The sequence below is a fragment of the Miscanthus floridulus genome, chromosome 1, assembly GCF_019320115.1.
Source record: "Miscanthus floridulus cultivar M001 chromosome 1, ASM1932011v1, whole genome shotgun sequence".
NCBI lineage: Eukaryota > Viridiplantae > Streptophyta > Magnoliopsida > Poales > Poaceae > Miscanthus > Miscanthus floridulus.
The window spans coordinates 109,336,872-109,353,860 of NC_089580.1; the positions used below are offsets into that span (position 1 = coordinate 109,336,872).

General features: G+C 47.9%; 1 protein-coding gene across 1 annotated transcript; it reads right to left on the reverse strand.

Moving 5' to 3' along the window:
• Positions 1 to 1,268: 1,268 nt before the first annotated feature.
• LOC136490930 (proline-rich protein 4-like) lies at positions 1,269 to 2,410 on the reverse strand. Its single transcript, XM_066487129.1, has 2 exons — positions 2,176 to 2,410; positions 1,269 to 2,074 (listed from the first exon to the last, which is right to left on the reverse strand). The coding sequence occupies exons 1-2, from the start codon at positions 2,339 to 2,341 to the stop codon at positions 1,440 to 1,442; spliced, it is 801 nt and encodes a 266-aa protein (XP_066343226.1). The 5' UTR covers positions 2,342 to 2,410; the 3' UTR covers positions 1,269 to 1,439.
• Positions 2,411 to 16,989: the final 14,579 nt, after the last annotated feature.

A 16,989-nucleotide genomic window follows, 5' to 3' on the forward strand; every position in this document is an offset into this window, starting at 1 on the left:
TCAGGGACGTGAAAGGGTCAGAGATAAGTTGTTGATTTTCAGATTATTAACTCTACCAATAGTACTAGTCAAGTGTTGTTTTATGCTCAATTTAATAGTGAATTTCATTTCTACTCTCTGCATGCTACAATGACACTCCTTTTTATTTACACAGTCAGGTATACATGGCGAACCGGGCCACACGGCACGGCAGGGGCACGAGGACTGCCATTCATGGCACTATTGGGCACGGCATTTTTGGGCACAATTGCATAGTCGTGCCGTGCTGCATCGTGCTGCCGTGCCGAAGCCTTGGCCTAGGCACGACCCTATAGCATGTTTGCCGTGCCGTGCCGTGCCGACGAGCACGGTGGCCCGGCATGCTTCCACAAGCCTGGCTCCACCCAAGGATCGAATCGACGCCGCTACAGTCGAGCGCGGCCACCACGAGGATGCGCGCCGCCGCCGCCATGCCGATGTGCAAGCTGCTGCGCCGCCGCCGCCGCGCCTCGCGCAAGACATCATGCCGAGAGTGAGGCTGGAAGCGGCGACCATCCTAGGCAGGGTCGCAGGGAGGATGTAGGTGGAGTGGAGCGGCTGGGGAAGAAGAGGGTGGAGCAGGCAGGCGGGTGGGCGTCCGTAGGCATGACCAGGGGAGGCGGCGGAAGCCACGCCGTGTGAAGGGGACGGGAGTTCGGACGGACTCAGAACTCGGGAGTCGGCGGAAGCAGGGGAGGGGAATTGGGGTTTCAAAGGAAGTCACCTTTATATATGATACTCATTGCTGATCCAATGATTGGGATTCACCTAGAGAGAATCGAATGATCGAAAAACATCGTGCCGCATCGTGCTGGCCCAAAAGTCGTGCTGTGCTCGTGCCGTGCCGTGCTCGGGCCGTGCCCGTGCCAGCCCATCAGGCTTGTCCCATTTGGCGATTTATATACCTAGGTTTCGGTTCCATATGACAACTTACAAATGCGTTTTACCTTAGTACTGAAGAGCAAGCAATGTCCCATTGTAGTTGTAGGTTCCAATTCAACCATGTTGCGTAGTATGGCAGAGGGCTGTCTCAATTCCGAAATATGAACTAAGACTACACTCTGTGAAATCTCACCAAATCTTCTATCTTCACTACTAGAAAGGCATGCAGAGGCCTTCGCAAGCACAGTCTAAATACCATGTGTACTACATATAAAAAAAATATGTCTGTGAGACAGATCGACCATATATAAGTCATGCCTAACCCAGAAACCCTACACCAAATAATCGCATTCATGTTTCATCAAGGTTTATGTGCTCAGAACAAAAGTTTTATTTGTATTAGCGGGAGGCCAGCTGGCCTATGAGAGCTGACAAAGACTGTCAAGAAACAAAAAGTGGTAATGATAATCCATGCAAGCAGACACTGCAGAACAGTAGATGCAGACGAACGGAGTACATTTCGTCTCTCACCCATTTTTCTACGCCTTGATCTCCTCCTTGCCCGGAGGGAACTTGGGGACCTTGGGAAAGAAGAAGGGGTTCTTCTTGATGAAGGGGAGGAGCTTCTTGAACTTCTCAGGGTCCGTCTCAGGGTTCTGGGTCTTGTGCTCAGCTGTAGGATGGTAGATCGGAGTCGGCGTCGGGTGGGGTGGCTTGTACTCCGGCACGGGCGAGTGGTACACCGGCACAGGCGTCGTCGTTGTCGGCGGCTTGTACTCTGGCACCGGCTTCTTGTGGATGTGAGGGATAATCACGATGGGCTTCTTGTGCAAGAGGTGCTTCTTGAAGAAATGGTAGCAGAGGAACGCAGAGGCGCACTCCTTGGATGGGTAGTGCACCTTGCCGGCGACTGCGACGAAGGTCTTCTTCATCTTGTCGTCGTCGTACTGGCTGTCGCTGGTTGGCCCGACGATCCAAGACGGGTCCTGTCCGGGGCATGGCTGGTTGGCTGCGCTGTGGAGCTGTGCGAAGCAGTCCTGCTTCAGCTCGCCGTCCTCGCGGAGCAGGTCAGCCGCGAGGGGGACGCTGAAGGCGCCGGACTTGTCAACCTCGCCCAAGGCCTTGGTCACGAACACGCCGTCGGCGTTCTTGCACTTGACAGCCACTTGAAGGCCTGAACAAGGAACCAAACAATATATAAGTTTGCCCAGAAAAAATGCAAAACTAAAAAATGGTAGGAGGGCAGTAGCATATATATAAATTATATCAGCGCACCGTCGAATACCGCCTCAGCTTTCATGTTCTTCCTGGAGCAGTCGGCGCACTTGGCCAAGCCAACGACCATTGACGCCGTCTCGGGCTCCGCACCATGGGCGACCACTGCCGCTAACAGAACGGCGGCGCAGATGCCAGCAAGCAGGCAGCGAGGCAGAGCCCCCATGGCAAACGGAAAGCTTGGCTTGTTCTTCCGGCTAGATCACAAGAATTAACTAGGTACCAGTGGATTCATGGAGATGAATGAAGAAGGAGCCGTCCTGGGTTTATATAGGATCGAGCTGCTGAATCCAAGCATTGGCAGAAGTTAAGTGCCGCTGTTAGCTAGTAGTGATGAAGGAGCTACCAAAATCTGGCACCGGCTTTGCAGTCTCATAGAGTTAATGCCGTTCCAAGTTGATCACCCCTTGCCCTGTCTGCTGCCCATATCTACCTGCGGACTACAAATAACTCCATCGGATCCACTTTGTTGACGACGTACGTCCATGGGTGCATGCATGCATCACCAACAAATACGTGCATTTATGGTACTCAATCTCACTCCGCCTATAAGGGCATTCGATGATCCTTTGCTGGATGACAACTGTCATTCATTTTAAATTATATACTGGTTATTGAAATAGATGGTACTCAATCTCACTCCGCCTATAAGGGAATTCGATGATCCTTTGCCGGATTTAAAACTTTGTAGTTGATTACTTTTTGATTTAAAATCATTTCGTGTTCTAAAATTCTGTTTTAAGTTTTTAGAATTTGAAATTTATTTTGTTGATTTTAAAAAAGTATTTTGGATGAAGAAATGACCTAAGCTAAATTGAAGTACACGAAGAGTTATGCAACTTTGTAGTTGATAACCTTATCATTTGAAATCATTTTGGGCCTGAAAATTTAGTTTTAAGATTAATAATTTTTAAATTTATACTTTTTCATTGTTTCAAATTAATCTCGGATGGAGAAATAACCTAAACCTAAGTTAATGTACTCGAAGAGATATGAAACTTTCTAGTTCTATGTTTTTTAATTTTAATTTGTTCAGAGTTTTCAAATATTTTTTTTAGAAAACGGAAAAATTCCAGCCTCCGAGACCGCATACAGCCAAGTATTACAATGTTGTTAGCTTATTTGCTCACCAAGATATAGAGAAATTGTGTACTCAAATAGGAGAAAATCATAAGCAAAGTCTATGATTACTTTGTCATTCATTCTTGGCAAACACATCTAGAGCGATAACCTCCAACGCTTTGCTTGCACATCGAAACGTCTCCCTTTTTATCTTCATGTTGTAGGAGCGCCTAAAATCGCAACCAATATGATCCTTTAAAAATAGCATGCATAAAAGAAATATTTTTTTTCTCAAAAACAATGTCGTTACGAGTACACCAAATTGCCCAAATAATAATAGCACCTCCCACAAAAATCTATGTTTTATCCTCCCTCCCCATGCCCGTGAGCCAGCCTCCAAGCATGTGAGTAGTAGATCTAGGTGGGGTTAACCCAGTAGCAATATGAACAATATTCCAAATAGTTTTCGCATGGCAACAATAAAAAAAGGTGCTTTATTGTTGCATTGTGATCACAGAAACAATACTTTTGGCTACTAGTCCAGTTCCTCTTAGCTAAATTATCCTTTGTTAAGATAACACCTCTTTGGAGGTACCAAAGGAAGATTTTTATCTTAAGGGGAAGCTTCAATTTCCAAATGAATTTATTAGTAAAGAGAGTACCTTGGTTTATCATGTACGCATACATTGACTGTACAGAGAAGTGACCATGATTATGTAGGCCCTAGTTAAAAATATTCCTCTCATTGGAAAGTTGAACATTGGCTATTTTAGCTACTAAGTTAAGCCAAGCCATCCATTTATCCTCAGTTAGCGCTCTGCGAAAAGGGACATTAATAGGCACTTGATTCATGACCGTCTTCATGGTTGTGCGGACAATTGGCTATGTTGTATAGGCTAGGAAATTGCTCTTCTAGGGCTGTAGAGTCTACCCAAGTGTATTCCCAAAATTTGGTTTGCGAGCCATCTCTTATTTTGAAAAACCCACACCTCAGGAAATCCTCCCGTACCTTTAGCAAACCTTTCCAAAACTGCAAGTCCCTAGGTTTAGATTGAACCTAGGTAAGTCATTTTGAGCTCAAATATTTGTTTCTGACCAACATATAGGGCAAGTCACACAACAATCCACCAATCATTATGTCGAGAAAATTAGCTAGAGTGCACGGCATGGGGGGCAATCCACCCGTCATTCCACTATTTTCTTCAAATATGGATAGTTGGGTCGCAACCTATCTCTCGGGCAATCCTCACATAGTAGTGCAGAAAAAGCATTATGGGGGCCCTCCACTCCGTCCATCTGCACTATGAGACTATAGCTACTTTACATGTTTCCAAATCCTTTTGCTATCAACAAAAACATATAGAACATTTCACCATCATCACTACTCAAGCACTACAAACTACAACACTTTAAAGGTATAGTTAGGAACAAACAACATGGGGGCAAAAACTAGACAAGTATATGTTTGTAAGGATAACTCATACATATTATAGATCATATTTAACCATATACAACATATGGCAAAACCAAATAAAGGTTATGTAAACAAAGCCAATAAAATTTGCACTTGACTCAAAATTAACATTAGCAATGATATATAACATAAACATCAAGGAAAGTTAAGCAAAAGCAAACATCTCAATCTCAATAGGCATAGCTACAACCACGATAAACACAAAAAGGCAAGCACATCAAATTCATGCGATTCATAGACTAAGAAAACAATTATAAACAAGTAACAACAAAGTATATGCAATGATAAACAAACTCATACCCAACTTATATGTGCAAGTGTGTTAAATTAATCCTTATTTTTGGAGAATCTAAAACTGGCTTTGATACCAACGGTAACACCCTAGGTGCCACAAAAGCCCAAGATGTTACTAACGTCCCTTCCTACATGCCAGAGCGTGAAAACTCCATCAAAACCCATTTATCAAAGTAAACGTAGAAGCAACGATAAGAACAAAAATATGATTAAGATAAATTTCATCGCTATGTTTTCTTTACACCATGAAGGATCTCCATGACTAATAAACTAGTTTATTATAGCATGCCAAAAACATCTTTATTATCTCTAATAGTGGGTGAAACAGTGAAGATGTGCCACTAATTCCCTCTCTTCAACCAAAGCATCCAAATCAAGCACCTGAAAAACATAATGGGGTGAGAATAGATCTCAGCAAGCAAACTGTCTAAACATGTCATTCATTTAATTAGACATCAATTTAATCATAGAAGAATACATGTCATTATTATACATAAAAGGTTCATGATAAGATTATTAATCCAACAAAGTTTCCATAAAGAAAATAAGGATGTGATATAAAATAAATGAAGTACCTCCATACATGAATTAGACAATACTCCTCGTATTATAAATGAAACAATACTCCTCATATAAATAGAAATAATCCTCCTCATATCCACTTCATGCCAACATAAAACTTCAATACACATAACCTTCAAAGAGTGCAAATGCAATGCATATGCATGTCCACGATCTCCATACCAACAAGGTATGAAGCTGCATCGTACCCCTCCTCTTGCAACGTACGATGTTGTACCGGTATGGTCGTGACCATAGCCAATGACATAATCCACAAGAGTACTCTAGAATAGTCATATAACTTTCTCACCGACCTGCCTCAAGAGCACTCCGGAATAGTTATATGACTTTCTCACTGACCTGGCTCGATGCATATGCTCATGACAAAAATGCACATGATGCAATAATACGATGCAACTACAAGAATACTTACCACATAGGTCATGTAACAACCCAGGTTTTCCTAGAACCAAAAATCTAAACTTAAAATTTTTTTCTAACAAAACCCATGCATGGTGAGTGTGCATACTTGGAAACCACCCTTGTAGTTGCACAAGTAGATCCCAAGTTAGCATGATTAAGCATTTGCATATTAAACAACTTGTGAGTTGCTTCTTCATGATTTTTTGTGATGAAATAAAATAAAGTAAACCTTTTAACAAACTTGTGTGTGTGATGCCAACCCTTGGCATTGACCCCAATACCCTAGTTGACCCCTAGTGGACCCCATAAGGATGTGTACATGCTTGGCAACACATGTATACATGCATAGGAGCCCAAGGTATAGCATAGAATGGAAATTGGAAATAGAAAAGGGTTTAGAAAAAGGAGAAAATGAGAAAAGGCCAAAGCAAGCCAACCCGTCGCCGTCGACATAGTAGACATGGCCTAGCACCCCGCCCGCGCCTGCATTCGCACGTGCGTGGCCGCGTCGCCTAGCAATGGCCCATGCCCATGCCTCATCATGACATGGATGCCGTCTCCTTCCCCCTGTGGATGATGGGTGAGACCCGCCTATCATCCCCCACCTTTCCCCTCCTCTGCTTTTTCCCCGCCAATGCCTTGCATTGCATCCCGGTCGCCCATTTTCAAGCCATTGGGCGAGGGCACATGGATAGATGCCATGTTCGCGTTCCATGGTACCCCCGCGCCTCGACTAGCCCACACCGCACCATGCTAAGATCGCCACCGTGGCCCTACACTACTGATGCCACCCCATTCACCATTTTGACTGCTGGGGTTTAGAATTGGGAGCGCCAGCGGGCACGCAACCACCCCACGTGCCTCAAAAACCCTATCCTAGGGGGCTTAATCACCCTACACGTGGCCTCCTACCTCTCCCTACCATCTGCCATGCTCCATGGCTACCACCCGGCTATAAGAACCCCTCCTCCGGTGCCCTAGCGCTCTCCCATCGCCCATCGCCACTCTGTGGCTACCCACCTAGCATGCCTAAGTCCGGAGAAGGGAGGAAAAGGAGGGAGAAGAGGAAAGGAGAAGGACTGAACCGCCGGAGTCACCGAAGCAGAGGACGCTGCCCCGATCGACTACAATGACTTCATGGTTCTTCCTGCACTGCTCGACTCGCCATGGCCTCAACTCGCCACCGTACCACCATCCTACCTACCCTACCACCACAGTGAGCTCCTACGCCGCTAGCCTATGCCCACCATGGACACACCATGCCTGCGCCGCCATGTTCTCCCCCTTAGGAGGGCCAAAGGTCGGTCTTTTCGCTGTTGTGATGCACTACACACATGCACACACACACATGAGCCAAGGACTGGCCTTGTCAAGCCACTAGTGCTTAGGAACGCCAGCACCTACACGTCGCACTTGCTATGGTTTCCATGGCCGAAGTCCACCATGCCACCAACCTGTTCTGGCCACCTTGAGCCGGTAGAGGTAAAGAGACCACCACATTAAGCTTTGCCTCACCGAGGGAGATGATGCGCACTAGGTAGAAGGAGGAGAGGACCCCTAGGAGCTACTGGCCTTGTTCTGCCTCGCCGGACCCACCACTTCCCATGCCACCGCCGTGTTCTTGCTGATCCCGGTTGCTTTGAAGATCGGGGATAGGCCGACGATGATCGCCACGACCTCACGAGCCAAGCCGCCTAGGTGGCTGGCCTGTTAGAGCCTTGGAGCCACTAGTCGTCTTTGCCCCACTAGAGTCACCATGCTCCCAAGCCGCCACCATGCCACCAGCATTCCCACCACTTCCGGCTACCTCATGACATGAGGAGGGAACGATGGTGTCCACCGTCACCCCACGAGCATAGCTATGTAGATGGAAGAGCCTAGGACCTACCCTACCCCTAAGTTCCCTAGAGACAAGAACTCGCCAGAGCTCCATCATGACCGCCACCATAGAGCAGACTCTGTCACACGAATTGGTCATAGACGCTGCCTTCCTTAGCCTACCCATGACTCTAATCAAAGGAAAGACACCTCTTTTGGCCCTAATCGGGCGCACAACCACCTCGCCGTGGCTCGCCATCGCCGTCGAGTAGCCACCACCATGACTACCCTCGGTCGAGCCCCTATAGCCACACCTAATGCCATAGTTGAGCTCATCAAAGCACAAGGAGTCCAACGGACTTCGCCGAAGCCTCGCTGATGCCATGGGAGATCTTGACATCGAACCTGAAAGGATCAAGATGCCCAAGAGGGGGGGTGAATTGGGCTAATTCGAAATTCTCTTGCAATAAACAAATCCTACGGATAGCCCAATTAACCCCTTGTGCCTAGAAAAGTATTTCTATCAAACTAATGCACAACGAACTCACCACCTATGTTCCAACCTTACTCAAGCAAGCAATTCTATGGATGTAAAACAAGTATTGAATTGCTTAAAGTAAATACTCAAAGTAAGTGCTCAAAGTAAATAGGGAGAGAAAGGAACGCGGCGATGTTTTGCCGAGGTATCGAAGAGTCGCCACTCTCCACTAGTCCTCGTTGGAGCACCCGCGCAAGGGTGTAGCTCCCCCTTGATCCGCGCAAGGATCAAGTGCTCTTTACGGGTTGATTCTTCGACACTCCGTCGCGGCGAATCACCCAAAGCCGCTCACAACTTTGAGTTGGGTCACCCACAAGCTCCGCCGGGTGAACACCAAACTCCCAATCACCACCAAGCCGTCTAGGTGATGGCGATCACCAAGAGTAACAAGCACGAACTCTCACTTGACCACGCGAAGCCTAATGAGACGATGGATGCACACTTTGCTACTCTTGATTTGCTAGTGAGGCTACTCTCTTGGATTCTCAAATCACAAACACCTCACTAGGACCTTGCTCTTCTTGGCACTCTCAAACGTGTTTCTCAGCTGTTGGAATGAGCAAAAGTAACTCCACTCACGAGTGGAGCTTCTATTTATAAGGCAGCCTGAAAAACTATCCGTTATGAGCTTCTGCGGGGTGACCGGACGCTCCGGTCGTGATGACCGGACGCTCCGGTCAGTTCTACCCGCGAACCAGTATTTAAAGAGTCGACCGGACGCTAGCAGGGTCCGGTCATCACTGACCGGACGCGTCCGGTCGCATAAAACCCTTACTGGAACCTTACTGGACTCGACCGGACGCTGAACCCTCAGGGTCCGGTCGCACTGACCGGACGCGTCCGGTCACACTTTTCCAAGTCTGGACCCTTACTGGAGTCGACCGGACGCTAGCTCTCAGCGTCCGGTCACACGACCCTCCAGCGTCCGGTCACAACAGACTTAACCACCTCAGTCAAACGAACTGACCGGACCCTGCGGCCAGCGTCCGGTCGCACCGGAGCCAGCGTCCGGTCAGTGTTTGACCCTCCATTCACTTTCAACTTTCGAACATATGTGAATGAAGTTTGCTCCAAAGGATCTTAGGCATTCATAGGAGCTACCTAGAGCTAGTTTTAACAAGTGTGCACCACACCTAACTCACTAGACTCAACTAGGTCAAGCTACCCGTTCATACCCCCCTTCATAGTACGGCCAAAGGAAAAACAAAGTCCTAAACTACTCTAAGTGTCTCTCCAACTCCAATCGACACTTAGAACTAGTTATCCTTAACCTTGTCGTCCATCCTCTGAAAACCGAAACGATTTCCATCGTAGGGGCATGACAACCTCGATTGCCCAATCGATCTCCATTACCATGACCTAACTTAATTGCCTCTGCAAAACACACGTTAGTCATAGTAATCTTGTATTGACATTAATCACCGAAATCCAACTAGGGGCCTAGATGCTTTCAATCTCCCCCTTTTTGGTGATTGATGACAATACTACCTCGAGTATGTTATGGAGTGAGGTTTTTGACGAGCTTGGTTCATATAAGCTTTTGTCAATAAGAACAAAGAGTTAGTCAAGCTTATATGACCCAAGCCAACACAATGTACTCAAAGGATATGAATTAAGCATGAGTACAAATAACAAAGCTCATTTGCTTCGAAGTATAAACGCGGAAGCAAACGCAAATGAGCATAATCACAAGTGATATGACATATAGAAAAGCGAAGTAGAAATCACACATGTCAAATATCACAACCACGTAGATAGCACTATCACATATATATAATAGTATGCATGAAAGTAAACACACGAATGCATAAGTAATAGTGTATCACACAAATAAAACTCCAAATGTATATAATAAGCTAATACTAGATAACTAGCTCCCCCTAAAACTCGCTCCCCCTAAGTCTACATACTCAAACCCTCTCCCCCTTTGGCGTCAAACACCAAAACCTAAGGGTCGGACGGCGGGGCTGCAGCGGACGAGTCGGGCGCTGAAGTACGTGGAGCAAGATGGAACTGGGCGCCATCATCATCAGATCCTGAGCTCTGAACTGACTGACCCTCTGAAGCAGGAAGTGTCGCTGAAGCGGTCTGGGTCTGAGCTGGGGCTGGTGCTGCCTGTGACGCTGCAAGTAAGTCTGTCGTAGGATCTGACGAGGCGACAGACGAGGGGAGCCTCTGAGTGGTCATGATAGCTGGAGCTGCTGTAGACGGACCGGCAGTATGCATGTGAGGCGGAGTAGGCATGCCGGTCAACTCGCTGAATGATGCTCCAAGACTCCTGGAGACTGACGACTCAGGCACGAACAGCGAGGAAGACTGCTCTGGTGTAAAGCCCGTCTGAAAGGGCGTGAACTGCGGGGCAACACCCGGTGAGGCTAACCACTGGGACACCTGTACTGGAGGTGACGTGAACTGAACTGGAGGCTGTCCCTGACTCTGAAGCCCGATGGGCTGTACTGCTGGAGTCGTCGAAGTGGTAGGAGGCTGTGCAAGCTGGGGCGAAGGCTGTGGCATTGGGACCCCAATAGCTGTCACTACATGCTGCATGAATCCCATGAGCTGCTGCTGCATTAGTAGCTGCTGGTGCTGAAGGAGCTGCTGCTGCCGCTGGAACTCGTCCTGACGAGCCTGAAACTGTGCGAAGTTGGCAGCTGTCTCCTGTGCCTGTCGTGTCTGATCCTGCTGCATCCGCTCAAGAATAGCAATGAGAGCGGGGTCTGTCTGTGGAGCAGGTGGAGCAGAACTGGAGCTACCGGCCTCTGCATCGTGTCTGCGTGGAGGCATCTGAGGTATAGGCTGGTAGTCGTCGTCGGAGCTATCACTGTACTCGCTCACCTCCTGCTGTGCCTCTAGCTCCGCCTCCTCAGTAGCTGCAATCCCTCTGATGATCTCATCCTGCTGAGCTGCAGACTCTGGCACGTCGGGGCGACGGCTAGGCTGACTGGGTGCCTGAGGAGTGGCGTGTCTGATCCGCTGTGACAGGTTGTAAGCTGGGAACTCTGTGGTGGCACCTGTATACTCATCCATCATGCCAGGGGGCTTATCCATCACAACTCTGCGAATAAGGAAGGTGATCCAGTGAGCATAGGGAAGCTGCCTGCGACCCTTGAATCCCTCAGCGATAGTATCCTCCATCTCAGAAAGAAGGAGGTCCCAGATGTCAAACACTGTCATCTGCATGATGGCATTGAGAAGCCAGAGCTGTAAGCGAGTCAGGCCCTCCCTGTATCCCAACCTGGGAAGCAGTGTCCTCCTGATGATGGCCTCTAGAATCCTCGCTGTAGGAGTCAAGTCACTGGGGTTCCTGCTCGACCCCTCACCAAATGGCTCCTTGAAGCAATGCCGCACTAAGTCTATAGGGGGCACCAACCCTCCATGGGGACGCCTGGGAGGTCCCTGCTGTCCATAGCAAACCTCATGCATCTTTATGGGTTGCTCCTGTAGTCTCAGTATCTCCCTGGCTCTGCCACTAGTCACTCTGTGGTCTTTGCCGTTGAAGGCAAAGTGAATGAATCTGTGATGAGGATCAACATAGAGCGAGGCATAAAGCTGACGGACCCAAGATGGTACATATATCCCCGTCCGTCCAATCAGATCTGACAGTCCTGGCAAATATGACAAGTATTGCCGAATGCCCTCTCCGGCTGCTGCCACAATGGACTCTATCTGACAGACCCTCTGTGATCTGAACACTGCCCCACTGTTAAGATATGCATTGTAGAAATCCTCATGCAGTGGCGTGTAGAACCCCTCAGCTGCTCTCTCATCCCTCCTGGGGGGAAACCAAACCTCAAACTCCACAAACCGCAGCTGCTGAACCTGCCTGGCTGTAGCGGCCCTCAAGTCGAGGTGAACCACTGGAGGCGGACCCTGTGAAGGACGTGAACCCCTGCGCCGTGTCACTGGCCTCGGTGGAACTGCAGCACTGGTACGACTCGAGCGGCGTAGCTGAGGTGCCGGCTCGGTCTCCTGACTCTCCTGAGTCTCCTGGGCTGGCTGAGGCTCTGCTGGTGGGGGCTGCTGCTGTGCTGACGGACCCTCCTCAATGGCAACCCGTCGTCCTGCCAACGTGGCAGTCCCAGCTGGACTACCATGACGACGCTCAGCCTCCTCAATCGCAGCTCTGAGTGCGGGTGAAACTGGCTGATCTGCAATAACAACTCCGCTGCAGGTACCACCTCTCTCTGCACGCTCTGCGGCCTCTGCAACAGCTGCTGCTCTCGCTGTCTCGGCATCGGGGTACTTGCGCTTCTTGGATGTTACTTGCTTGGTTGACTTGCCCTTGGATCCGGCTGGCTGACGAGGCGGGGGCCTCCGATCATCATCGCCTGGGCCACCACCAACATTCTTGGTGCGAGCCATCTGAGCTGACAAGATGGTGAACTGTCGCTGATGAAGATCAACTGTCAATCTGCCGCTTTCGAGGCTTGGCCTCGATCCTTACTCGCGAGCTTGGCTCCGAGTTTACTGCCAACTGCCAGACGAAACACAACGGAACCGACTCGCTGCACGATAGAATAGATGGATATACAAATAAATACCATATATCTAATAGTTGCGAAATCCTAATAGAGAAAGCAATGTAGATGCGAAATTGAATCGTATGGCTTTCTACCTGACGAACCGCGAACCGAGAAGAGGTAAGTTGTCACGCGGGGGATCTCAGAACCGGCTAGGGTTAGGTCAAACGCCCTGAATGCAATGGGGAATCAATGTATTTAGAATTGATCGAGATCACAATTTGAGATCAAGATTGAAATACAAAGATTGCCATACCAATCAAATGGGAGGATAGCCCTGGGCAACGATTGGGCAGCGAGGTGACCGGCGAGGTTGGTCGAGAGGAAACCGGCGAGGAGCTGAGCAGGCGAGGTGGCGCGGGCGGTGCTCCGAGATGAGCTGGCGCGGGGCTCGGTAGCGCGCGGCTGGGCTGTGGCGGCGCGTGGCTAGGGCACGGCGTGGTGGCGCGCGGCTGGGCAGTGGCGGCGCGTGGCTAGGGCACGGCGTGGTGGCGCGCGGCTGCGACGGTGGCTCGGGCTAGGGCACGGCTGCGCGGGCGCGAAGTGACCGGCGCAGGTGGCTACGGCGGCGGCTCCGGCGAGGCAGCGGCGGCGCGGCTTGGTGGCGCGTGGGCTAGGGTACGGCGGCGGCTCGGGCTGAGGTCAAAGGAGAAAAGGAGATCCGGATTTATAACCCCCAACACGTGACAGAGAAGGAAACGGGAAAAGAGTCCTTAAGACGCGCGAGATCCACTGACCGGACGCTCCGGTGGTAGCGACCGGACGCTACCACCCAGCGTCCGGTCGATTCCAGAGAGGTCCAAATCCTCTGGAATCGCGACCGGACGCGTCCGGTGGTCCTTGACCGGACGCAGGCAGGGTCCGGTCAGTACAACTTTGTCATCCTCCGATCGACCGGACGCTGAGCCCTTTCTGACCGGACGCACAGACGCAGCGTCCGGTCACTCCTTCAACAGCAGTTCACCTCCTGTGAACTGACCGGACGCTGGACAGCAGCGTCCGGTGCAGCGTCCGGTGCACCTTTTTCAGCAATTCTTCAACATACCTTCGCGCTACCTGTTCCCAATCAAGTCCCAACTTGAATAAGATCCAAATAAACACCAATTGGGACTGATGTGAGTGACCTCTCTCAAACCCTCATATTTTTCAAAATATTTTGCCTTAGGCTATAATTCTCTTTAAGAAAGTAGGCAACAAGAGGGCAAATGGAACAAAACGACAAAACAACATTCATGCATATGTAATGCTTGTAAGTAAATCTAGTTGCTTGTCAAGTTTGATCCAAGGTTAAGCTTCTTCACACGCTTTTCGGCGGTTATCTTAACCATGTTAGACAAGCCCTATATGCATTGCCACAAATTAAACATGTTGTATTTTACAATGAATGCAAGGGACAACACAAACTCAATTTTTTTGTGAAGTTACTAAAATCAAGTACATTGAGCTCGTTCCGCAATCTACAAAATGTAGCTTCATCTAGCGGTTTAGTGAAGATATCCGCTAATTGATCTTCGGGTCTTACACCTTCTAGTGATATATCATTTTTGGCTACATGATCTCTTAGAAAGTGATGGCGGATATCTATATGCTTGGTGCGAGAGTGTTGAACCGGATTATTTGCAAGTTTTACCGCACTTTCATTGTCGCACAAAAGGGGTACTTTCTCTAGAACTACTCCATAGTCTAGTAAAGTTTGTTTCATGTATAAAATTTGTGCACAACAAGCACCCGCGGCAATGTATTCCGCTTCGGCGGTGGACAAAGCCACACTATTTTGTTTCTTGGAGGACCAAGACACAAGTGATCTACCAAGCAAATGGCACCCTCCGGATGTGCTCTTTCTATCAACTTTGCATCCGGCGTAGTCCGAATCGGAATAGCCAATTAATTCAAATAAAGCTCCTTTGGGATACCAAAGGCCAATGCTTGGTGTGTGCTTAAGATACCTAAGGATTCTTTTTACGGCAATTAAATGTGTTTCCTTAGGACTAGCTTGAAATCTAGCACACATACACACATTAAACATGATGTCGGGCCTAGATGCGGTTAAATATAACAAGCTACCAATCATAGAACGGTAGAGAGTTTGATCAACCGAGTTACCTCCCTCATCTAGGTCGAGATGTCCATTGGTAGGCATTGGGGTCTTGATTGGCTTACATTCATCCATCTTGAATCTCTTGAGAAGATCTTTTGTGTATTTTTCTTGAGAGATGAAGATGCCTTCTTTCATTTGCTTGACTTGAAAACCAAGAAAGAATGTAAGCTCACCAATCATTGACATCTCGAACTCCTTAGACATCAATTCACCAAATTCTTTGCATGAGTCTTCATTTGATGATCCAAAGATGATATCATCAACATATACTTGACAAATGAAGATATGCCCATCAAGCTTCTTGGTGAATAGTGTGGTGTCGACCTTCCCAATGGTGAAGCCCTTCTCAATGAGGAAGTCCCGAAGGCGCTCATACCAAGCTCTTGGGGCTTGCTTAAGCCCATATAGTGCCTTGGACAACCTATAAACATGATTAGGATATCTAGGGTCTTCAAACCCGGGAGGTTGATCAACATAGACTAGTTCATTAATAAAGCCATTTAAGAATGCACTTTTCACATCCATTTGATATAGTTTCATTTCATGATGTGATGCATATGCAAGAAGGATACGGATGGCTTCTAATCTTGCAACCGGTGCAAAGGTTTCTCCAAAATCTAAACCTTCAACTTGAGAGAACCCCTTTGCTACTAGTCTTGCCTTGTTCCTCACAACAACACCTTGATCATCTTGCTTGTTGCGGAACACCCACTTCGTTCCAATGACTCTTGCATCTTTTGGTCGCTCTTCAAGATTCCAAACTTCATTGCGAGTGAAGTTGTTCAACTCTTCATGCATGGCATTTATCCAATCCGGATCTTTAAGAGCATCTTCTACCTTGGTAGGCTCATAGCAAGAGACAAAAGAGTGATGAGCAATAAATGAAGTAAGTTTTTGAGATCGAGTCATCACCCCCTTTGTTGGACTCCCTATGATGAGATCTTGTGGATGATCTTGTAGGAGAGGTGTATTTCTTCTATTGACCACTTGAGGAGGAGGTTGTGGAGCATCAACATCTTGTGCTTGTACCACCATTTGCTCATGGGAGATATGAGTATCTTCATTTTCTACTCTCCCAACTTTTTCACCATCTTGTGGTACATTTGATGAAGAGGGTTGATTAGTGACTTGTACATCATCTTCATCATCTTTTGGCTTGATGTCTCCCACCGGAATATTCTTCATAGCCTCCCTCAATGGTTCATCACCTACATCATCAAGATTCTCATGTGCTCCTTGGGAGCCGTTAGATTCATCAAATTCCACATCATATGTTTCTTCAACCAAGCCGGTGGCATGATTAAATACTCTATATGCTTTGGACTTCAATGAGTAACCAACAAGAAAACCTATATCACAACGCCTTTGAAACTTCCCTAGGTGTTGCCGCTTCTTGTAGATGTAGCACTTGCAACCAAACACCCTAAAGAAGGAGACGTCCGGCTTCTTCCCATTGAGCAACTCATATGGTGTCTTGACAAGGAACTTTTGAAGAAATAGGCGGTTGGATGCATAACATGCGGTGTTGATTGCTTCCGCCCATAGAGCTTCGGGGGTGTTGTACTCATCTAGCATTGTCCTTGCAAGAGTGATCAAAGTCCGGTTCTTCCTCTCAACTACACCATTTTGTTGAGGAGTATAGGTTGCGGAGACTTCATGTTTGATTCCAACTTCATCACAATAAGCTTCTATATTTGTGTTGTCAAACTCTTTGCCATTGTCACTTCTTATCTTCTTTAGCTTCACTTCAAATTCATTTTGAGCTCTCTTGGCAAACTTCTTGAAACAAGATGCAACTTCGGATTTGTCATGAAGGAAGAACACCCATGTATATCTTGAATAGTCATCCACAATCACAAGACAATAGAGATTTCCTCCCAAACTCTTGTATGTTGTTGGTCCAAATAAATCCATGTGTAGGAGTTCTAGCACTCTTGTGGTTGACATGAAGGCTTTGGTTGGATGAGTGTTTGCAACTTGCTTGCCGGCTTGACATGCACTACAAAGCTTGTCCTTCTCAAACTTG